This window comes from Capricornis sumatraensis, chromosome 23 (assembly GCF_032405125.1).
Source record: "Capricornis sumatraensis isolate serow.1 chromosome 23, serow.2, whole genome shotgun sequence".
Taxonomy (NCBI): Eukaryota; Metazoa; Chordata; class Mammalia; order Artiodactyla; family Bovidae; genus Capricornis; species Capricornis sumatraensis.
The window spans coordinates 24,305,480-24,328,441 of NC_091091.1; the positions used below are offsets into that span (position 1 = coordinate 24,305,480).

General features: G+C 40.5%; 3 protein-coding genes across 4 annotated transcripts in view; 2 read left to right on the plus strand and 1 right to left on the minus strand.

Annotated features, from left to right (window-relative positions):
• Window positions 1-1,025: 1,025 nt before the first annotated feature.
• TAF5 (TATA-box binding protein associated factor 5) lies at window positions 1,026-14,952 on the plus strand. Of its 2 annotated transcripts, XM_068961581.1 has the most exons (11): window positions 1,026-1,587; window positions 3,805-4,042; window positions 8,053-8,368; window positions 9,122-9,285; window positions 9,392-9,527; window positions 10,259-10,379; window positions 11,130-11,259; window positions 12,495-12,659; window positions 13,583-13,760; window positions 13,944-14,121; window positions 14,429-14,952. In XM_068961581.1, exons 1-11 carry the CDS (start codon window positions 1,029-1,031, stop codon window positions 14,644-14,646), a joined length of 2,403 nt encoding a protein of 800 aa, XP_068817682.1. In that variant the 5' UTR covers window positions 1,026-1,028; the 3' UTR covers window positions 14,647-14,952. The 2 variants fall into 2 exon arrangements, with proteins under 2 accessions (XP_068817682.1, XP_068817681.1); XM_068961580.1 differs by lacking the exon at window positions 12,495-12,659 and having other exon boundaries at window positions 1,029-1,587.
• A 522-nt stretch (window positions 14,953-15,474) lies between these two features.
• On the minus strand, window positions 15,475-20,612 carry ATP5MK (ATP synthase membrane subunit k). Its single transcript, XM_068961743.1, has 4 exons — window positions 20,500-20,612; window positions 17,128-17,223; window positions 16,945-17,037; window positions 15,475-15,572 (listed from the first exon to the last, which is right to left on the minus strand). Exons 2-3 carry the CDS (start codon window positions 17,212-17,214, stop codon window positions 16,948-16,950), a joined length of 177 nt encoding a protein of 58 aa, XP_068817844.1. The 5' UTR covers window positions 17,215-17,223; window positions 20,500-20,612; the 3' UTR covers window positions 15,475-15,572; window positions 16,945-16,947.
• A 148-nt stretch (window positions 20,613-20,760) lies between these two features.
• Window positions 20,761-22,962, plus strand: part of PDCD11 (programmed cell death 11) — a 42,459-nt gene continuing 40,257 nt past the window's right edge. The window contains exons 1-2 of the mRNA XM_068961429.1: window positions 20,761-20,839; window positions 22,707-22,819. Of these exons, the coding sequence (XP_068817530.1) occupies window positions 22,718-22,819 (102 nt within the window). The 5' untranslated portion in view covers window positions 20,761-20,839; window positions 22,707-22,717. The remainder of the gene's footprint in view (window positions 20,840-22,706; window positions 22,820-22,962) is intronic.

The following is a 22,962-nucleotide window of genomic DNA, read 5'->3' on the forward strand; positions in this document are numbered from 1 at the left end:
GTACATCATGATTAGACTTTCTTAGGAAACATTTGCAAGGTTCAGTAAAAATAACCAAGTTATTTATTATGTGTTTAGTTCAGTTCAGTCGCCCAGTGGTGTCCGACTCTGCGACCATATGGACTCTATCTTCTTTAATCCTCACATAACTCGATCTTCCCCATGTCCCAGGTTCACTTTTCTTGTCTGCACCTATCTCATTCCGTTGTGAGAGTCAAAGGAGACCAAATATGCAGCGCAGATTCTTTACCGTCTGAGCCACAACGTAAGTCCTCAAACATGCAGCAGTGCTTTTAAACCTATGAAGCATGTTGCAAAATGGCACATACTGTTTTAAAATATACAACTAAAATGCGGCCTACTTGTAATAATGGTTAACATAGCACGAATACAGCATATACACATTTCACAATCACAAAACTCAGGTTCTTAAAAAGTTTTTATTGAAATATAACATATATGCGTAAAGTTCACAAAACGTGAGCTTGCAGCCCAATTAATTTTTATAAGGCATAAATGGGAAAAAGAAAAGTAACCGCCATCCAGAAAAAAATATAAACATTACCAGTAACTCAGAAGCCTCCGTCTGGTAAATGATATATGCTTTTAAGATAAAGACCTGGTTTTGAATCTTGACGCTTTCCTCCTGTGTGACTTTGGCATTTTAAAAATGTCTTTAGGTCTTGATTGAGTCATCTGTATCGTGAGAATAATGGTACTTTATATGACTGCTGAATTAAAGGTCACATAATGTAAAACGTCCATCTCAGTGCCTGAAAAATAGCTGGTCTGTAATAAATGTAACTATTATCCGGCAAATGCAAGAGGCTGCCCCCACGTTCCACTTCCTGCCTTTTTGCCACTCACTTTTGAAAAGTTGCTCTTGCTGCGATTCCTTTTTCTCCTTCTTTATCGCCCCTCCTACTGCCGTAAATTGCCCTCCAGAGATGTCGTAAAACGCTCCTCCCCGCCCTCCATGTGGCGAAAACGCAATCACGCTTGACGGCTCGAGGTGGCTCAGCCGCAAGATGGCGGCGCTGGCAGAGGAGCAGACGGAGGTGGCGGTGAAGTTAGAGCCTGAGGGACCGCCGACGCTGCTACCTCCGCAGGCGGGGGACGGCGCTGGCGAGGGTGGCGGCGGCACAACCAACAGCGGCCCCAACGGCGGCGGCGGGAACGTTGCGGCGGCGTCGTCGGCCGGCGGGGATGGTGGGACCCCCAAACCCTCGGTGGCTGTCTCCGCCGTTGCACCGGCGGGGGCGGCCCCGGTGCCCGCCGCTGCTCCGGAGGCCAGCGCTCCCCACGACCGACAGACTCTGCTCGCCGTGCTGCAGTTTCTACGGCAGAGCAACCTCCGCGAGGCCGAAGAAGCGCTGCGCCGTGAGGCCCGGCTGCTGGAGGAGGCAGTGGCGGGCTCCGGAGCCCCGGGAGAGGCAGACAGCGCCGGCGCTGAGACAGCCAGCGCGCTTCTTAGCCGGGTCACCGCCTCGGCGCCCGGCCCTTCGGCCCCGGATCCTCCGGTCAGCGGCGCTTCGGGGTCCGCCGCCGTCTCGGGCTTAGCGACAGGTTCTGTGGCTCCGGGTAAAGGTGAGCCGCTGGGTCCGGGGTAGGCAGGACCGGCACGGCGGGGAGTGAGCCGGGAAGGCAGAGGCTGGCAGGCCTGCACCTCTGCGGGCTTGTTTTGAATTTCCTGGGCCCGCCTCTAGGGCCACATGCCCGCCCCTTTCCCTAGTGCGCCGGCTGCGCAGTCAAACCCTCTTCCGAGCTGTCAGTTCCAGCGAGAGGCTGTGGAGAGCTATTGAGCCGAAGGATGTATGGGGACGGTGGGCGCGGAGAGGCGGGAACTTTCAGGCTTTTGGTTCTTATTTGGGCTCTTGAGCTTTGGGCAGGGATGCAGCAACATTATTTGTACTAGCGTACTTTTACTATAAATATTTTATGTTGTTTATCTTAATTTTCACAGTTCCACTGTGAGGTAGACAGTACTTCTATTTTAGAGATGAGAAACCAGACCGAGAAAGGCCAAGGTATTTGCTTTGGACCACACAGCTTGAGAGTGGTTGGTACATAGTGAAGCCAGTCTTTCTCAAAATATAGGCTAAATACCATTGGTGTCAAATCTTTTAGAGAAATGCAGATTCCTGGGCATCACTTCAGACGTAGTGAATCAGATGTTGTGCAGGTGGAGTCTGGGAATCTGTATTTTCAAATATATGCTTCAGGGACTTTCCTGGTGGTCCAGTGGTTAAGAATCTGCCTTCCAACGCAGGGCATGTGGGAACGTGGTAGGGAACTAAGATCCCTCCAGCGTGGGGCAACTAGGCCCGCGCTCTGCAACTACTGAGCCCGCATGCGGCAAGGAAAAATCCTCGGAGCCGCTACTAAGATCCAACGCAGCCAAAAATAAATAAATATTCTAAGGATTAAAAAAAAAATGCTTCCAAGAGATGTTGATCTATGGCAAGGTTTGAGAACCGTTCATTTAGGAACAGGTATTGGACTTCAGTTTCTGTCTCTGTTGCTTTTACTTGTGTGATGCTGATTGTTACTCTTCCTAAGCTTGAGAGTTTTTTTCCTTCTATTAAACGGGTTATTGTGAGATTCATATATATGTAAAATGTCTGGCACTGACAAGTTTATGCCAAGTACCTATCCCTGACACCTGAGGCTCCCGCTCCCCTTTTTCTTCAGCAACTGTTGTCAGAAAGTCCATGCAGTAAAAGTCATATACAACATAAAGTTTCAAAGGTGATCCTGAGCCAGTAAAAAATGTTTATTGAATTAAATTACCCATTGTAGAGCCTCTTGCCAAATTAACCTGTGTTTATGAGACCTAATCTTGGCAGCATTTCCAGGAGTGAGGTATGAATAAGCACTGTAACCCGTAAGTAGAACTGTGTGCAAATGTGATTGAGAGGAATCTTTTTTGAATCTGAATTTGGGAATGAACTATAAGATGGATGAATTATGTGGTTGATTATTTTGCTATAATCTCTCATCTCTTTAGAAACTTGACCTTCAGATTGTAATTGAGAAACCAATAGAAAGGAAAAGAGGCCATCATAGTAACCAGAAAAACTGAAAATTTGTGCAGTAAAGAGCATAACAGTACTGTAATCACAACTTAAAAAAAGTTTCCCACAAACCCTCATTTGATTGACAGATGTATCGTTGTTTGGTATTGAAATATTACAAATAAATACTCAAGCTTTTTGCCTTGAAATGGTGGTTATGGAAATTGTTTTAAGCATATAAAATAGATTTATCTTTTGGAAATATAAAAGGCAAGTTCTTCCCACCATTAACATGGTTGTATTTTATAGGGAGTGATAGATGGACATACGTGAAGGTAACACAGGATAAGATGTGTTGCTGAAAAGTTATAAAATACTCAGGTAGCTCAGAGGGCTGGGAATGTTACTCCAGGGAATGGCTTCGTGGTGGTGAGTGCCATTTGCACTGAGCCTTGAGAGAAGAGTAATACCGTTGTTTGATTTGCACATACCATGTTTTATAAAATTTGTTTTTAAAATAGGGAAGCTCTAGGAAAAATGCTGAATCTTTTTGCTGTTGATCTGAAAATTTTTATTTTAAGATGTGGACAAACCAAAGAAGTGTTGGATGGGTAACTGAACCAAACTGAATCCCATTAAAAGATTTTGTGATTGTGTCGGGGAAGAGTGTTTGAGAGGAGAGGGACAAACATCTGTGAAACAGTTCTCCTCTGGACCTTAAAAAAACAGCCTTAGTCTTTTGGTGCTTGTCAGGTCATTTTCTTGAAGTTATTTTTCATTTTTTAAACAGTTGGAAGTGTAGCTGTGGAAGACCAGCCAGATGTCAGTGCCGTGCTTTCAGCCTACAGCCAACAGGGAGACCCCACGATGTATGAAGAATACTATAGCGGACTGAAACACTTCATTGAATGTTCCTTGGACTGCCATCGGGCAGAACTATCCCAACTCTTTTATCCCCTATTTGTACACATGTATTTGGAACTAGTCTACAATCAACATGAGAATGAAGCAAAATCATTCTTTGAGAAGTATGTGAATTTATAAAAAATATGTATATATAGCTATATATATATACACACACACACAAAATGTTTATATACATCTGTAACTACACAAATGTCAGATTGCAACTTGAAAAATACTTTATGAAGGAGAGGTACCTGGTGCCTCTGCTAAACTTAAAATGAAGGGTTTGATCTTGTTGAAGTCAGGAAAGGCTCCTAGAGGTGATGTTTGAGATAGGATCTGAAGACTGGAGAGGAGTTAACCAGAGGAAGAGAAAAGGGAAAAACTTGTGTGACAGCCCTGTGGCAGGAAGGATCATGGTAGGCCCCGAGGTGAAAGAAGGCTAGTGTGGCTGGAGCAGAGTACGGGGGGTGGGGTTTGGTACTACATGAAGCTTGATGGTTGGTTAGTGGCTGGGACAGGCAGGTTCTTAGGCCGTGTTGAGGGTCTTTGTTTACCCTAAGATCAGTAGTTAGTCATATTGGGTGGGATTAGATTTGGCTGAGATTCACTGAAAAATCAAACAATAGCTGCCTAAATAAAAATTTTATTTTTGCTTTTAAGAGCAGTAGAGAATTCACCTGCAATGCAGGAGACACAGGTTTAATCCCTGGGTCGGGAGGATCTCCTGGAGGAGGAAATGGCAACCCAATCCAGTATTCTTGCCTGGAAAATCATATGGACAGAGGTCCTGGTGTGCTACAGTCCATGGGGGTGCAAAGAGTTGGACACGACTGAGCATGCACACACTGCTGCTGCTACTAAGAGCAGTATGAAGCTGTGTTAGGATTAGATTACATGAGAGTGACTAGAACCCCAAACAGTAGAGGCTTGAGTATAATAAAAGTCTGTTTCTCTTTCTCATGATGGAAGGCATTCTAGGACTGGTATGGAGTCCTTTGTGTCTCTTGATCATGTAGTGCTAACATCCTTGTCATGCAGTTTCCACTGTGGTACATGGTGACTCTCCAGCTCTAAGAAATCAGATCAGTGTTCGAGTGAGCAGGGAGGGTGCACATCCTTCCTGGAAGTTACAAGTATTTCTCCATTTTTTATGTCATTAGTCATTGGCCAAGGAAGGTAGGAAATACGGTCTTTACCTAGATGTCTGTGTGCTCAGCTAGTATTCCGGTGTTTTATTGTGGAGGAAGAAAGAAAAAAATGAATATCTGGGGACAGACATCTTTGCTATTTGCTACAGAAGTTGTTGAAGAACCATGCTTTATTAGATTTTATGTTTTGAAAGGACCTTTATGTTGGGGCAAACAATGATTGGGGGGATGAAGTGATCATAGACTGATTATTTTGGAAGTTATTGTAGTGATTCTCAACTGAGTGTAATATTATTCCTCCTTCCTGGCTATTTGGAACTGGAGGTATTTTTGGTTGTTGTATCAACTTGACTGGAGGATCAGGTGTCTTAGGTAAACCAAAAGTTCCAATATGTGCAGGTAGTCACACTTGGCAAAGAATGGTTCTGCCCCAAATGCTAGTAGCACCCATGTTGAGAAACACTGGACTGGGGGTGATAGTGTTGGTGAAGGGCAGTAGACATATTTATGAAACACTTGGTGAAAGATAGATACAAATGTAAGGGAGATAAAAGTGTAATTGATAATCCCTGGGTATCTGGCTCCGTTAGCTGGATAGGGATGCTCTTTACTTAGACAGAAAACCCTGGAAGAGGGCAGGGTTTGTCAGATTGTAGAATAATCTTGAGTTCAGATTTGTTTATGCCTTTGACTCATTTAAGAGATGTCAGGTTGATAGATGGAGGATATATAAGTGTCTGGGCTTAGAGAAGAGGCAGGGGCTAGAGCCATAAATTGGGGTCGTGTGCAATATTGATGGATAGGGATGAGATTATTTGAAAGTGTTAGTCGCTCAGTCATGTCCGACTCTTTGCAACCCCATGGACTGTAGCCTGCCAGGCTCCTCTGTCTATGGGATTTCCGAGGCAAGAATACTGGAGTGGGTTGCCATTTCCTTTTCCAGGGGATCTTTCTGACCCAGGGATCGAACCTGGCTCTCCCACATTGCAGATTCTTTACTGTCTGTGCCACCACGGAATCCAAGATTGTCTAGGAAGGAGTATGAAATAGAAATAAGTCAGTGGGAGGGCTAGACCTGCACCTCAGGGAACACCAACGTTTGGAGGAGAAGATTAATAAAAAGAGTAGAAGAGACTACCATGTAGAAGAGAGATGAAAGGAGAGGCCAGAGAAGCAGAAAGAAAACCAGGAGAGTGCTGAGTTATGGAAGCCAGAGAAAAGGAGTGTTTAAGATGGAGGTGTGCCTAACAGTTTGAATGAGAGTTCTTCATTTCAAGCAGTAGACCCAGAAGCTAGGGCGTGTCAGGTAACACAGGTAGTGGTGATAGAGGAATGATAGAACCCAGGATTCCTGGCTTCTGTGCCATTATGTTCATTCATTATTCTACAGTGCCTAATAGAAGGTATGTAAAGCAAATGTTTGATAGCTCAGTGTTTTTTTTTTTAACTTTTTATTTTGTATTGGGGTATAGTCGATTAGCAAACAAAGTTTTGATAGTTTCAGGTGAACAGTGAAGGGACTCAGTCATCTGTATACATGTACCCAAACTCCCTTCCCATCCAGGCTGTCACATGACATTGTGTAGCTCCGTGTTTTTGAAAGAAAAGGCTGATGGTGACAGAATTTCTAAGCTAATTTTTCTTATAGTCCTGTCATCAGAAGGGCTTCCCAGGTGGTGCTAGTGGTAAAGAACCCATCTTGCAGGTGCAGGAGATATGAGATGCTCGTTTGATCTCTGGGTAGGGAAGATACCCTGGAGGAAGGCATGGCAACCCACTCCAGTATTCTTGCCTGGAGAGTCCCATGAACAGAGGAGCCTGGCGGGTGGCGGTCCATAGCGTGCAGAGAGTTGGACATGACTGAAGTGACTTGGCAGGCATGCATGAACTGTCCTCAGAAAGCCTCTTCCTCTTCCAGTCTCATGGTGTAGCCATCCCCTCACCTAGGAAGCTGGGATATCATAGGGACCGACTCTGTGTGTCCTTGTCATGAACAATCTCAGCCCGTGCCAGGACCCCATGCTCAGATGAGGTTATCGGCAGAGACTAATACAAAAATTAAGAGGCTGAGATTTCTAATTTCATTCACATCTTAGAAACTCTTGATTCATATCTTGATGAGTCATGCTAGGCTAACACAGGTAACAGATTAGGAATCTATTGGCTATGTGTCAGAGCTAAAGTCCTAATATCTTTAATCATTTGTTTTCTAAATGTTTTTGCATTGTTTGCTGCTCTTTGTGAATGTTACTGTATGATTTTTACATTTTATATTATTAGAATAATTAAGATTTGTAGAAACAAAAGTACATTTAAATTTAGCAATTGGCACCAAAGCTGAAAGCTTTCTATAATTGCCTTTGGTAATGGTGAGTAAATGGGAGTGCTTACTCTTTCATATCAACATATTCTTGTTCTTTAGTCGTGTTATTAAAGTACTGATGTTTAATATTTATATCTGATATTAAGCATATAAGAAATCACTAAAAATGATGCGTTTTGTGAGAATGTCATGCATTGATTATTGTTGAGAGGCTGAGTGATAGGTATGTTGAGTTTATTATATTAGTTTCTAATTTAGTATGTGTTTGAAATTTCCCATAATAAAAAGTTTAAAAAAATGGGTTTTGAGAGAACATAAGATTCTAACATTTTCAAATCTCTGCCAATGGTTGCATTCAAATGTGACTGTCCACCAGTGGTGGGTATCTTATCTTTCATTTATCTATGGTGTTTATTTCAAATTTCCTCAAAATGTTTATGATGCATTTCACTAGAGAATTAACTTTGTCGTTTTTAGGATGAATTCAGAGCTGAATTGTAATCATTTTGAATTGTGTTACTTCTGATTCTACAACTTAGTCCAGGATTATTCAAACTACTACATTGAAAGTATTCTGGGATGTTTATAAATATATGGGGGAGAGGCAGATCCCTTAATGATTACATTGAAAAATGCCTTTTTAAAATCACTGAAACAGGTTCCATGGAGATCAGGAATGTTATTACCAGGATGACCTACGAGTATTATCTAGTCTTACCAAAAAGGAACACATGAAAGGGAATGAGACCATGTTGGATTTTCGAACAAGTAAATTTGTTCTGCGTATTTCCCGAGACTCGTACCAACTCTTGAAGAGGCATCTTCAGGAGAAACAGAACAATCAGATATGGAACATAGTTCAGGAGCACCTCTACATTGACATCTTTGATGGGATGCCGCGTAGTAAGCAACAGATAGATGCGATGGTGGGAAGTTTGGCAGGAGAGGCTAAACGAGAGGCAAACAAATCAAAGGTATGGGAATAAGAACTATGTAATGCAGATTATGAAAACTTGTTGCATTTCCATCTACATAATTTACACGTTTTTCTTACAGCTAGTTTGGGGATAATTTTACACTGTATACTAAGTTTCATGTTCTAAGGATGATGTGTATATTAGTGAGGATTTGAGAATGGTTGCATTTAACAGAACCCTGATTACACTGGATGAAACACGTAAGGTTTTTTTCTTCACATAAAATGAATTAAAGAGGAAGGCCCTCCCGGGCTGGTGTGAGAACTCCACAGTGCCATCAAGGGCCCTGGCTCCTTATACTTCCTGCTGAGCCACCTTCAGAATGTGGCTTTCTTCATTGTGTTCATAGGTGGCTATTGTAGCTCCAACTTTGCAGCTGTATTCCAGGAAGGCAGAAGGGGGAGGATATACCTGCTGAATCTCCCTTGTTATGAGGAAAACAGTATTTCTAAAACACCACCCAGTATGTTTGTGTATGCATTTATTGGCAAGAATGATACGATATGGCCATTCTCAGCTGCAAGGGAGCCTGGGAACAGAAATGATTTTAACTGAGCATGCTGCTGCTCCAACAAAATCAGGGTTCTGTCAGTAAGGGAGAAGGAGAGACTGTCTATTGGGTACACAAGTACAGAATTGGTTTCAGGATATAAATGACCCTATTATAACTGTGAGTCCTATCAAGATACTAAAAAGATGTATCAATAAACAAAAAAGTAATTTTAAAAAATTGACTCTCTTGACTTGTAGGTATTTTTTGGCTTATTAAAAGAGCCAGAAATTGAGGTGCCTTTGGATGATGAGGATGAAGAAGGAGAAAATGAAGAAGGAAAACCTAAAAAAAAGAAGCCTAAAAAAGATAGTATTGGATCCAAAAGTAAAAAACAAGATCCCAATGCTCCACCTCAAAACAGGTGAGGGAAAAACCTCAGGAACGTGTGTGTAAGTGTAAGACGATGTTATAGATGGTTCCAGTTTTTTAATAGTCAGAGTAATTTCCAGTTTGTTTTTCTTTCACAGAATCCCTCTTCCTGAGTTGAAAGATTCAGATAAATTGGATAAGATAATGAATATGAAAGAAACCACAAAACGAGTACGCCTGGGGCCAGATTGTTTACCTTCTATTTGTTTCTATACATTCCTCAATGCTTACCAGGTTGGTAAAATAATTGGGTAGTTTCTGGGAGAAAATTGGGAGAGTCATGGAAAATGTGATTAACCATTAAAAGTAGCTTAGATGTCTTAACTAAAATGAAGTTTTCTTATTTAAAGTCTTGATATAGATATGGCTTCAAGATAGCAGAAAAGAAGAATTGGACATTGCTCAGAATAGATAGAAGACAGTGTTTAAAAGACCTTTAGCAACTTTTTGGTACCAGAATCTTGTTTGTGTGTATCCTTTGTTTCACTGATCAGAATTCTGCTAACCTTCAAAAAAGGAGGAAGCTATGTGGTTCAGCTCTCTGAACTTAAGTACTTACTTAAATTTTTTATAAGAATTCTTTATATCCTTATAGACTTTTTATAATAGACTGCTGAGGATATATTTCGTGAAGTACAAAAATAATTACATATACTTTGTACTATAATTATGGCTGATTTGCATTGTACGGCAGAAACCAACACAACGTTGTAATTTTCTTCCAATTAAAAAATAAAATAAAAAAAACCTGTTTATATATGCGTTCCAAATTTGGAGGGCAAAAAGTAAATTATGACATGTTCTCAATATAAGTGTATTTGAACAGTGAATTTCAAAAGAGAATGAAATCTCAAATGATCCATTATGTGAAGAAAAATAGCTGTCATTATGTGTTCTCTCAGATGTCATTATAATTTTTTTTCCCCTAAAACAGTATTGTTTAGTATGTATTTTTAAATTGGCAGGGTCTCACTGCAGTGGATGTCACTGATGATTCTAGTTTGATCGCTGGAGGTTTTGCAGATTCAACTGTCAGAGTGTGGTCTGTGACACCCAAAAAGCTTCGTAGTGTCAAACAAGCAGCAGGTAACTGAGATGACCTGTCAGGATACAAATTCATCATTCGTTTACACCAATCTTTATTCTATGGAATATACCAGAACATTGTGATCTTAGCAGAATTTCACTTGATTTTACTTTAAGTCAAATTGTTAACAACATTCCCAACAGTGAAAAGTGTATTGGAGTGGCAATCAGGAGACCAGGGTGCTAGACTGATTTAATTTCTCTGGTCTTCAGTTTTCTCATCTGTAGAATGAGGGCATTAGGCTAGAAAACTCCCTGAAGTTAAAAATCTAACATTTTATGATTGTTTGTTTGTAAATTAAAAAAAAAAGTCTTAAATACTGGGAGAGTATGTTTCTGTTTTAGCCAAAAAATGGCTAAAATGAACTAAGATCAGGGTTACATTTTAAAGTTTCTTGCTAGTTGTATTGTTTAAACAAGATAACACATTCTCAATAATTTATTTTAATATCTCTGTAGTTTTATTTTGTAAAACATTGTGATCTAGTGGATAAATTGAGTTTCAGCCCTAGTTCCAAGGCTAAGTAGCTGTGTGCACTTTGGCATGTTATTAAGTGTTCTGAACCTCACTTTCTTCTCTTGCACCCTGAAATGATAGCACCTCATTTAAAGGCATTAGCATAGTGATTAGTAAGTAGGAGGAACAGTTCAAATGTTAGTTCTTCTCCTAAACTCTGATATATTAAATAATTGCCTTAAATTGTTTTAATAAATGTATTTTTTAAAAGTAATATTTCTGGATCATTTTAGATCTTAGCCTGATAGATAAAGAATCTGATGATGTCTTAGAAAGAATCATGGATGAGAAAACAGCAAGTGAGCTGAAGATCTTGTATGGTCACAGTGGTCCCGTCTATGGAGCTAGCTTCAGTCCAGATAGGTAAAATACAAACTATAAGAATTAAATATTGCTATATTACATTGAGATTAAATGAAAGTTATATGAAATATATATGTGTTATGTGAAAGTTAACTACTAGAAACATTATGCAAATGTTGGGGAAAATAAGAAAAATCCTATGGTTGCCTATCATTCATTATCTTTTAGAATCTTGCCCTCTGCTAATTCATCTTGGGGTACTGGTGTATAGTAGCTAAATTTACAAAATCAGGATCCATAACTTCAGGGTTTGCTGGTTATAAAAATTAGCTTTAGTTTTGTGTAACTCCAATAGGGGTTGAGGATTGCTTCTTTGGGTTCCTGCTATGTGTTTGGTGGCTACTGCTGTCTTCTGCAGAGAAGGCAATGGCACCCCACTCCAGTACTCTTGCCTGGAAAATCCCATGGACCAAGGAGCCTGGTAGGCTGCCGTCCATGGAGTCGCTAAGAGTCGGACACGACTGAGCGACTTCACTTTCACTTTTCACTTTCATGCATTGAAGGAAATGGCAACCCACTCCAGTGTTCTTGCCTGGAGAATCCCAGGGACGGGGGAGCCTGGTGGACTGCTGTCTATGGGGTCGCAGAGTTGGACATGACTGAAACGATTCAGCAGCAGCAGCAGCAGCAGCTGTCTTCTGTCATCTCCAGATTCACAACAGATTCCTGCTATTAAAGGCATATTACCTATCAACTGAAGATTTATCTTTGTATAATCAAAAGAACTAATACTGATAAGGGAATTAGAAACCCATGAAAATGTTTGTCTATTTTTCATGATCTCTTAATATTCCATAGCAATGTGGGGAGGGTATTTTTTTGTTTTTTTGTAATACCATCTATGTCTTATTGCTTTCAGTCCAAAATCGTTCATAAAGATTTTCATCTTTACGAAACTTAGAGTAGAAGCCTTTTTCAGGTGACCTGATTTGACCATACTTTTTGTCATTACCTCTTGTTTTGTTTTGTTTTGTTTTTTCCAAAGAACTGTGATTTTCTTAATAGATACTGTTTTTAAAAAAACCTAAGCTTATTCAGTAGGTGCTCAGTGGATGTAGTGTCATGGCCAACATTAGTACTTTCAACTCTTGTTATCTACTGTGAATTTCAGGCATAAATTAAAACTGAGATGTAGTAGTCAGTTACCTATATTTAACATATACAAACATACAGAGAAACTGGACAGGTAACTAAGTTATTCTAGGAATCAAATATGTTACCTTCTCTTTTCTCAGGAACTACCTGCTCTCCTCTTCAGAGGATGGAACTGTTAGATTGTGGAGTCTTCAAACATTTACTTGCTTGGTGGGATATAAAGGACACAACTATCCAGTGTGGGACACACAGTTTTCTCCATATGGATATTATTTTGTATCAGGGGGCCATGACAGAGTAGCTCGGTAAGAACATTATGAGCTTAGGACTAGGCCTGTTCAACGAACAGAATGGTTTCTTGTTGGGAATTACAAACCCCAGCCAACTTATTTTCATTTCTGTTATTATCAGCTTTTTGAGAATGTCAGCATTTGTAGGTCATCTGAAAACTAATTTGGGACAGAAATATTTCTGTCTGCAATCATGTCTACACCAAGAGTCCATGCCCTCCCCTTCCCCAAGTGGATACTAAACCTTGTCTTTTGCGGCCACTGTGAGCCCTTTCCCTGTCATATCTTTAAAAGTTCAGGAAGAGGTAGCTTGGGTTTGAAATTATTTGTGGTCGCTACCCCCCCCCACCACTGGGGGCTTCCCTCGTGGCTCAATCAGTAAAGACTCTGCCTGCAATGCCAGAGACCCGGGTTTGATCCCTGGGTTGGGAAGATCCCTTGGAGAAGGAAGTGGCAACCCACTCTAGTTATTCTTGCTTGGGAAATCCCGTGCAGAATAGCCTGGTGGCTTCAGTGTATGGGGCTGCAGAGTCGGACACAACTTGGTGAGTAAACCACCATGTGGTAGCCAAAACTAGGGAAAAATACTCTAGCAGTTAGACTAGGAGTTAAACCTTTTGGACCATGTTAACTGTTTTAAGAATGTTTAGGGAATTCCCTGGTAGTCCAGTGGTTAGGACTTGGTGCTTTCACTGCTGAGGGCACTAGTTAAATCCCTGGTTGGGGAACTAAGATCCTGCAAGCTGCATGGCATAGCTTTAAAAAAACACAAAAGATTAGTCTCTAAGTCATTCTATCCTCCTTTCCCTCAGGTAAACTAGTGAGGGGGACCCACTTACAGCTAATATTTCACATGGTGGTTTCTGTATTTTGGATAGAACTTGGCATTTCAGAGTTAACTACTAATTACCTTGTGTGTTAAATAATTTTTTAAAAAGGCTCTGGGCTACAGATCACTATCAGCCTTTACGGATATTTGCTGGCCATCTTGCTGATGTGAATTGTACCAGATTCCATCCAAATTCTAATTATGTTGCTACGGGCTCTGCAGACAGAACTGTGCGGCTCTGGGATGTCCTGAATGGGAACTGTGTAAGGATATTCACTGGACACAAGGTATTTTAACTTTCATTATTTCAGCACACAAGGTTAAGATTAAAAATAGTTTAAAAATTAACTAGTGACATACATTTTAAAGATACTGTCAACACCACTCAAGTTTATGTTATAGTTCTTTCGTCTCATTTTCCTAGGTGTTTTTAACCTTACTTTTGATTCTTGTCATGTACTTTATTTTAGGGACCAATTCATTCCTTGACATTTTCTCCCAATGGGAGATTCCTGGCTACAGGAGCAACAGATGGCAGAGTACTCCTTTGGGATATTGGACATGGTTTGATGGTTGGAGAATTAAAAGGACACACTGATACAGTCTGTTCACTTAGATTTAGTAGAGATGGTGAAATTTTGGCATCAGGTAAATGACTAGAGCTGGCTTTGTGGTGAAGTCAATTGTATATTTAACGGAAGCACTGAATGTTGAAAATTGCAAAGTTAAGTCCTGTTTTGGATTTTGCTTCTCCTTAGCATGATTCAGGATTGTTACCTACATGTATATTGACTTCTCAGGTTAAGCTACTGCTTGAAATTCTTTATAGAGGGAATAGAGTTGTTAAGTTCAGATTTCTTTTACCAGAAATGTAAATACATAAAGCATACTTGACATTTCAGAAATTTAAATATGGCAGATTCTACTAAATGGTTTCCTTTTGATTTCCACTTAGGTTCAATGGATAATACAGTACGGTTATGGGATGCTGTCAAAGCATTTGAAGATGTAGAGACTGATGACTTTACTACAGCCACGGGGCATATAAATTTACCCGAGAATTCACAAGAGTTATTGTTGGGAACATATATGACCAAGTCAACACCAGTTGTACACCTCCATTTTACTCGAAGAAACTTGGTTCTAGCTGCAGGAGCTTACAGTCCTCAATAAACCGTCGGTATTAAAAGACCTTTGGAAACTACTGTTTGAAAAAGGGAGACTAAAAGCAAATACCTCAGTGATTACTATTTAAGCTACAAAGAATGTTTTGTCTATATGGATCTGGAAGTATGCTGCTTAGAAAATCTGTACAGGACAGTTCCACGTTTCTATAGCAACCACATTTAACTAATTTCCGTTAGTTGAATAAGAGGTATTATGTTTGTGGAGGGGACATTCATGGTGCTTTGGATTGTGTGGAAACTATGCATTTTCTGTTCAAATGCTGTTTTAATTTATTATGTTAAAAAAATCAATTGATTTCAATAATTCATCCTGCTTCAAGATTCAAATTGAGTAATATAATACCATGTTGAATTTTAGCTGAAGAATTCCATGAGCATGTATGTTTCTGCTGTAAAAATGTAGTTACTGTATGGCACTCAAGTACTATTGTTATACGATCCACTAACATTTTTGCTTGGCTCATGATTAGTGGAATGTACGTTAACTGGCTAAGATGAACTACAGTTCCTTTCTGAGAAATAGATGAAGTACAACCATCCACTGACATCTGAATTTATACCTGTTGGATTGAGTGCACCCAAACACTCTATAAACCAGGTGAAATTAACTTCCATGTTCTACTTCAGCTAAAATGGTTACATACAACCTAGTACACTTGAAGTCAGACATTTCAGTTGCTTACCTCCAGTACTGAGCCTTGCTTTGGAAAACTAAAAGATTTAGACCAAGTTACTGCCAGTTTTTTGCCTTTGTTGCATTTTGTACAGTTTTTATATTTTTGATATCTTGTAAATAAAGACAACCAGCTTTTCCAGGTTCATAATTTATTGTACAAATTGAGTATCACATGATGAGTTGACATTAGCTTCTTCAGGCATGGGAACTTAACAGATAATGTATAGTTCAGAATCCTATAAACAAAGCAAAAATAGTTTAGACACAAACGTGTTCAAGTCTGCTTTTAGAACATTCAGTAATTATTAGTAAAAGGCTATCCACGAACCTCCCTGAAATTGAATGCAAATTCATTAGAGTCTCAAAGGAGTCATTAACTCCCCCAAATTTAGTTGTTTCTCAGCTTTTAACAATTTAAAACTCCCACCTTTAACAAAAGAGCTGTCAATAATTCAGTATGATCCAAAATATACATTGTTGTAAAAGCCTAGTACATAAGATACTGGATTGACCAAAAAGTTTGTTCAGGGTTTTCTGGCTTATAGGAAAACCTGAATGGACTTTTTTGCCAACCCAGGAACATTCTCCACCCCCCCCCATAAAGTAATAGTTTAAATAGTAGGAAGGATGGTAGTATCCCCATTATAAAAACAGAGTAAAGAGGTACCTAATATGAAAAACTGGGTTTCCCTTGTGGCTTAGATGGAAAGAAATCCACTCTAGTATCCTTGCCTGGAGAATCCCAGGAACAGAGAGGCCTGGTGGGCTACGGTCTATGGTATCGCAAAGAGTCAGACACGACTGAGTGACTAAGTGCACACATAGTATGAAAAATTGGGCAAAAAAAACTACCTGTCAGGGCAAATGGGCATTGGGTCGCACCAAGAAGAAAATGAAGTCTAGGTGGGATTTAAGGAAATGACAGAATTGCTTACATAAAAATTCAAAAGCAAGATGCATTTGCGACTGATTTAAAAGGCTGGTTAATAATTACTACCAAAAAAAAATTACAAAAAGAGCTTATACAAGAAAGATCTTTACAAAAACAAAGTCCCAAATGTTAAAAACACAGAGAATGTTAAAAATACAAATGATACTCAAATGGAAAAAATATACAACTTCATAAAAAAAATATTTTTACTCATCAAACTAACAAAAATCAGAAACTGACATAATTTAACATTGTGGGGGGTGGGTGGGGAGAGAGAAAGCTAGGTGTCCCTTTCAGCAGGCACTTAAGAGAATAAACACTTCTTGCTCAAAAGCATTCATTGTAATGTTATTTATATTAAAAATTCTAGTAGGAAACATCTATATAAAATAAATCATATATCCATGAGCACCCATGCATTCAAATTTATAGAGAACATATATGTTATAAAGCAAAATTACAGATATGGATCATAGCCATTGGAAACCAAACAAATACAATATAAAAGAGCTAAATTGATATATTAACAAAAACTGTCAGGGTGATGGAGACATGAGCAATATTTTTCTTTTTCCTGACTAATAAGATTTTGAACAATGACAACATTACTTTTATAGTGTGGGGGAGGTGAACCCTAACATCAAAATGGCAAAGTTATTAAGTTATTATCTCCTTACTGTTTATGTTGCTTTCACAGCTGGAGTTTTTTTAGACCTTAACTTGAAGTATAAGACTATCAAAGCAATACTTCCATATGTGGCCAGCACACACTGAAAAAGAAAGGAAAAAGCAAACAAGAGTTGTTGTCACATCTATATTATTCTAAAACATAACTACTTAAAGGTATTATTAATACTTACATTCATTCTCCCTGTGAGAGTGTAAGAGTTGAAATATTTTTTGATACCAGTGAAATGGAACTGGGCATCAGCTTCTGGACCTGCCATGATTTCAATCTTTTAAAAAAAGAAAGAAGGCAACAAATTGGTTTGGATGCTATTTAAAAGTAAAAACTTTTTTAAAATTAAAGTCATATAAGTATTATATATTGCATATAAGTATTGTAAATTTTATGTATGCCTCACCCAAGAAAGCAGTAGCAAAATGATGGAAAAAACATTGGTAAGAATTTGGAAGGAGGACTTTTGTCTTGGTTGCTATCACACAACATTCCAGAATATACATCAAATAACACATAGAACACAGTAGTCTCTAACTCCATCTTCTGACCCAAAATTGGTTGATGTTTTCATTCCTGGCTCTATCTTATAGCATACTGTACATGGAATTCCATCAGTTTTAAGACTAGTTGAAAGCTGGAGCTTGTGATACTTTTCAAAGTCTCTCAGAGGGTTAACAACCAAAAAAACTAACTGAACAGCTCACCTTGCAACACCACTTTTTACAGTTTTTCCTATAAATAATTTAGGACCTCCATGGGAAGGAGGCGGCGGGATTATTTATTACCAAATAGAATTAATACATACTAACTATTGGTGGTGGAGTGGAAGCTAAAATCCTTACTCCTTATACCAAAAACAGATGAAAACATGTAAATGTAAAAAGTGAAACCAAAATATCTGAAGAAAACATGGGCAAGCATTTTAATCATCTTACGGAAGGGAAAATACAAAGGTGGCCAAAGAAACACAGATAATCAACCTCATGATCAGTGAAGGAAATATGAAATGAGACAAATATTTAACCATCAGACTGCAAAGATAAATTTATCATAATAAGCAGGAGTAGTGGGAATGTGGGAAAATAAGCTATCTCTCTGCTGCCTGGAGGGAGTACAACCTTCCTAAAATGCAATTCTGTAATATCTACTCAATTATGACAGAGTATAATTTATCCTTTTATCTAGTTGGTTCAATTTGTTCACCAGGAATTTATCCTTATATAGAAATATTATAAAGTGGAAACATGTAGTATGGTTCAAGGATGGCAACTGAAATACAGTTTATGGAAATAACTATAAGTGCATTTATAGGAAACTGATATATGATGGTTCCCATGGGAGGAAACACAATGCACAGAGATCTTTAAATATAGACATGAAAAGATGCCCCCTTGCAATATTAAAAGTTCCTATTTCTGGGCATTATAGAGAACATCAAAGGTTCTCAAAGTTTTGTCCCTACACTGTCATCATCCATGGAAACTCACTGGAAACGCAAATTCTCAGGCCTTTTGAATAAAACACTCAGCGGCCTAGCAATCTGTTTTAATATGCCATCTAGGTGATTCCAATGTATGTTAAAGTTTGAAAAACACTGCAGTAACAGAAAACCAAACTCTGATTAGTAATTATATAGGAGAGAAAAAAAAAAAACCCTTAAATATACAGGAGACTTGAAAAAGGGATTACATCTATAGAGCCTATGTATTTCACAAAGGCATGTACTTCTTTTATAAAGGCACATCAAAGGTCACCAGAGCAACACTCGAAAACTCGTCTGTATGACCACCTATCTACCACGACCGACGCCACGCCGAGTCGATTGGCAACATAGACGAGCCGGTCGAGGTCCGGTCGAGATTGGTAGGCAGTGGCAGTGACTCAGCCGACTCTTGATGAAATATAATCAGGGGAAACCTGTGAGGAAGTTGCTGCTATGGAAACCGGCACTCTATACAGTTTGCCATTCAAAGGCCTTCAGGGGCATTCACAAGCATAGAATTGGCAATGAAAATCTCGACAAATGACCTTAATTGTGAACACTATTTCAAGAAGGTTCTTGTAGCAATGAAGGATTACAAACTTCCTTGGGTCACTTTAGAGGCCTTGGCAAGTCCAGTCCAGTCCAAGTAGGAAAATCTCCATTAAAAGAAAATTTTATGATATGGCTTTTATGTTAAAGGTTTTAGTAAACTTTATGCTTTCCCATTCATCTTCAGGACTGATTTCTGGATTCTTAACAGTGTCAAGCAGGTTTCTAGGAAAAACCCTACAGAAAACAAGGGCTTAATTCCCACTAACTTGTGTCTAACAAACATTTTCAGAATGTGGTATCCAACTGAAACAATCTTAAGGTGTCTTAAATCTCCCTCTATACAATACAGAAGGAAGGCTGATGTCTGCAATATTCCACAGACGACTAATTCTGACTGTAGGGGATGGCACAGTTTACCAGCGGCAATTTAGTCGAGATCGGAAAACGCTGAGATGGAAGGGTAAGTGAGATGTTGCCGCCAAACAACTGCAGCAAAGCCTGTAAGCACTGCGGTTAGTATCCTCAGCAAACTCCAGGTTACTTTTAGGGAAAGATCAGGAATCCTTGTGTTAAGTGTACTTCGTGGAATAATTATACCGAAACTTGGTTTCCTTTTGAGTTATACATCAGTTGAAAAAGACATGAATGAAAAATACCTAAGATTAAACAGAACCATACTAACTATTAAACTGTAGCCTAAGGCAAAGTCTAAGCCATGGGGTCTTCGCTTCTGTTTCTAACTGCCCAGCGAACTACTTTTAAATATAATTAATCTTTACATGCTTCTCTTCACCTGTAAAATGAGCACTTCAGAAAAAGCCCAAAGTGACCCACGAGCCTCGCTACTTTCTGTTTTTCGGTACTACTAATCGGCCTGACTGGACACCTACCTGAAATGGTGAGATCTCGCGGGAAAAGAGGCAAACACAAGAGACAGCTGCTCAGGTACCAGAAGCTACCTCTGGTACAAGGAGTTTATAGCTCTCTGTTCTAGCTACTACTAGTAAAAGGGCTTCCCGCCGACCGAACACAGACAGATATCTAAGCCGCTTACTCGGGGCCAGGCCACACTCACTCTCGCCAGACGAAGGCTGCAGTGCAGCTAAAGGAACCTGGCTAGACAGCTTCCTAAGCATAGCTCGGTGGAAACAAACTGCTTTGGGCATACAGTGGACGAGAGGTTACTATGACGAGAAGAGGGGTCATAACTCCGAGTTCTGATCCAATATTACGTCACTGAGTGACCTTGGTGGGGCCTCCCTTCCCTGCGGGCCTCCTTTTCTCCACTGGAAAATACATTCTAAGGGCCTTTAGGAGCCTCGCGCCGAGGCTTCCCAGTCACTGTCCGAACGCCTTCATTTTCTCTAATTCCTTTTCTAATCACCACCACTCTCCGCCAGCCCCCACCAAAGCGAAGGCCTCGCGGTGTGCCCGGACCAGGAGACAGTCTGATTCCATGCCGGCCCCACAGAGCGGAGGCGCGTGGTCTAAATCCATGTTCCCCTCCACACTCACCTTTCAAGGGGTTCAAACTCCACGGCCTGTGTCCTTCAGCGTACGCTGCTGCCCCTCGATCCCGCCGGAAGACACCGCCTCCCCCTCACCGTTCAACGGGCCTGAAGGGTTCGGCCCTCTGCGTCGATTGGCTACCTTTCCAAACCCCGCCCTTCCGTTTCCTGTCTCTACATCTCCTCCCCCTCCCTGTAGAACTGGATCCAGTATAGCAACGGAAATAGGGCATTGAGCCCGCCCACGCTTCCGGAAGAGCAGCGTTAGGCTGCGGGTGTACCAGTCTCCGCGTGTGTGATTGCCGTGGCGCGGCCTCTGAAGTAGAAGTGCTGGCGTCCCGGGGCTGGTGAGTGGGGGCAAAAGCGACAAGGGTGGAAACTTCGTGGCTTCCAGGGCTGTCCCAAGACTAGCTGCTTTGGATCCCTGCCATGCACCCGCAGTGCCGGGTGAGTGGTTGGGCCACCGCATTCCACCTCTGAAGCCGGCTCTGCTGGAGTGGTCCCTGTAACGTCAGGTTATGTTCCTAGAAAGTAGCTCAGATCCCTTTGTCTCAGGGTCGCTTTACTCTTTGAAGTTTCAGTTTCCCCTTTTGTGAAGTAAGATTAAGGGTCAAATTCCTAGTAAACTTGACCGCATTGCTTTGTCCTTTTTTTTTTTTTTTTCTTTTACGAAATACATTCATTCCTTATTCTAACTCCTAGGCTCCCTCTAGGTCCTCATCTCTTCCACAGTCTCAAGCCTTTTTAGATTCCTAATTCCAAGTGTCTCTCAGAACCAACCCCTCCTCCTGTTCTCAGTTAAACCTAGTTCTGGTTCTCGTTATTTCTCTATTGGCTTTTCCTGCCGTTTAATCCTACCCGGTGTGTACCTTCCTTCAGTTCTATCTCCTTGTGGCGCTAACTGTAAAGAACCCTCCTGCCAGTGCAGGAGACAGAGAGGCAGGTTCGATCCCTGGGTTGGGAAGATCCCCTGAAGGAAGAAATGGCAACCCATTCCAGTATTCTTGCCTGGAGAATCCCATGAGCTGAGGAGCTTGGCGGGCTACAGTCTGTAGGGTCGCGAAGAGTCGGACAGAACCAAAGCTGCTTAGCACGTGCTCGGTTTACCTTCGAAGCTTCAGTCCTGTCTCCTTGTCCAGGCTATAGCCTGCAGTATATATATGTTTTGGTTACTGTTCTGTCTTTTCCTTTTCTTAAGGGTCTAACTTACCCAAGTAAAAGTTAATTTACTCACACCCAATGAAAGATCTGACACAGAGAGAGCTCAATCTGTCTTTTAAAATGTAATTCCAATTATTATGCTTTATTCACCTTGTAATCTAGTTGAACAGTTCTTCAAAGAAAGACAAGCAAGCTTGTGAGCAGTTTTAAATATTTTTAAAGTTATGTATTATTTATTTATTTGGCTGCACTGAGTCTGTTTCTGCAGGCTTTCTAGTTGTGGCGAGCAGAGGCTTCTCTAGTTGCAGTACACAGGCTTCTCAGTGCAGTGGCTTCTCCTTGTGGAGAACAGGCTCTGGGGTGCTGCGGCTTTAGTAGTTGTAATGCATGGGCTTAGTTGTTCATGGCATGTGGAATCTTCCTGGACCCAGGGATCAAAATGGTGTCCCCTGCATTGCCAGGAGGATCCTTAACCACTAGACCACCAGAGAAGTCTTTGTAAGCAGTTTGACAGACGTATTGCTGCTCAAAATAATTGGGTTTTCCTGTCTCCATGCTTTTTCTCATATTCGTCCTGCTTTTCCCTTTCCACCTGTCAAAATCCTGTTCATCTTTTAACACGCAGTTCAAAGGCATCTTTTTAAGAAAGCCTTCCTCCTTTGCTGAAGCCTTATTATTTTCTACCTTCTTGTTGATAGTTTATAACCTGATCTGTATTTTAGATTATTTGCAGAATTGTTTTATCTTAGATGTGTGTGCAGTCTTTGAAGATAAGGGGTTATGTAGTCATTTGAGTATGCGTGACTTAACTGACGCTGTTTAATGATGCTCCATTGAAAGTATAACTTACGGAGAAAAATACGTGAACGTGTGGTTTTGAAGCAAAAACCTTTGGAAAGATGAATTATGGATTCTGTTGCCTGGCATCAAACCATCCATTTCTTAGTCTTGAATGCTGTCTAGCACACTGGTGCTAGAAGGCTCTGTCTCTTGCCCATCGATCACAGCCTTGACACTGAAGTACATATTACCAACTTTTTGCATTGTTTTTAGGACACTCAAACATGGCAGCCATGGAAGAAAGCTTCCCCCGTGGGGGTACAAGAAAGACCCACAAATCAGAGAAAGCTTTCCAGCAATCAGTTGAACAAGACAACTTATTTGATGTAAGTGGGGTGCTTTTTTGGGAAGACTTGCAGAACACTTTCTCTCTAGTGTACTTATGGGGAATGAGCCTTGTCTGAGAATGTGTGCTTTTCCAGTTTGGATTCTTGTTGAAGTCTACTTCTATACATTTAACTTGTTAGAG

Bases quoted from the DNA above. Each gene is read 5' to 3' on its own strand.
- TAF5 (XM_068961581.1), top strand. From the start codon at position 1,029: ATGGCGGCGCTGGCAGAGGAGCAGACGGAGGTGGCGGTGAAGTTAGAG. The intron at 11,260-12,494 runs GTAAAATACAAA...CTCTTTTCTCAG, and splicing joins GCTAGCTTCAGTCCAGATAG to GAACTACCTGCTCTCCTCTT. The intron at 13,761-13,943 runs GTATTTTAACTT...ACTTTATTTTAG, and splicing joins GGATATTCACTGGACACAAG to GGACCAATTCATTCCTTGAC.
- ATP5MK (XM_068961743.1), bottom strand. From the start codon at position 17,214: ATGGCAGGTCCAGAAGCTGATGCCCAGTTCCATTTCACTGGTATCAAA. The intron at 17,038-17,127 runs GTAAGTATTAAT...TTTCTTTTTCAG, and splicing joins CTCTCACAGGGAGAATGAAT to TGTGTGCTGGCCACATATGG.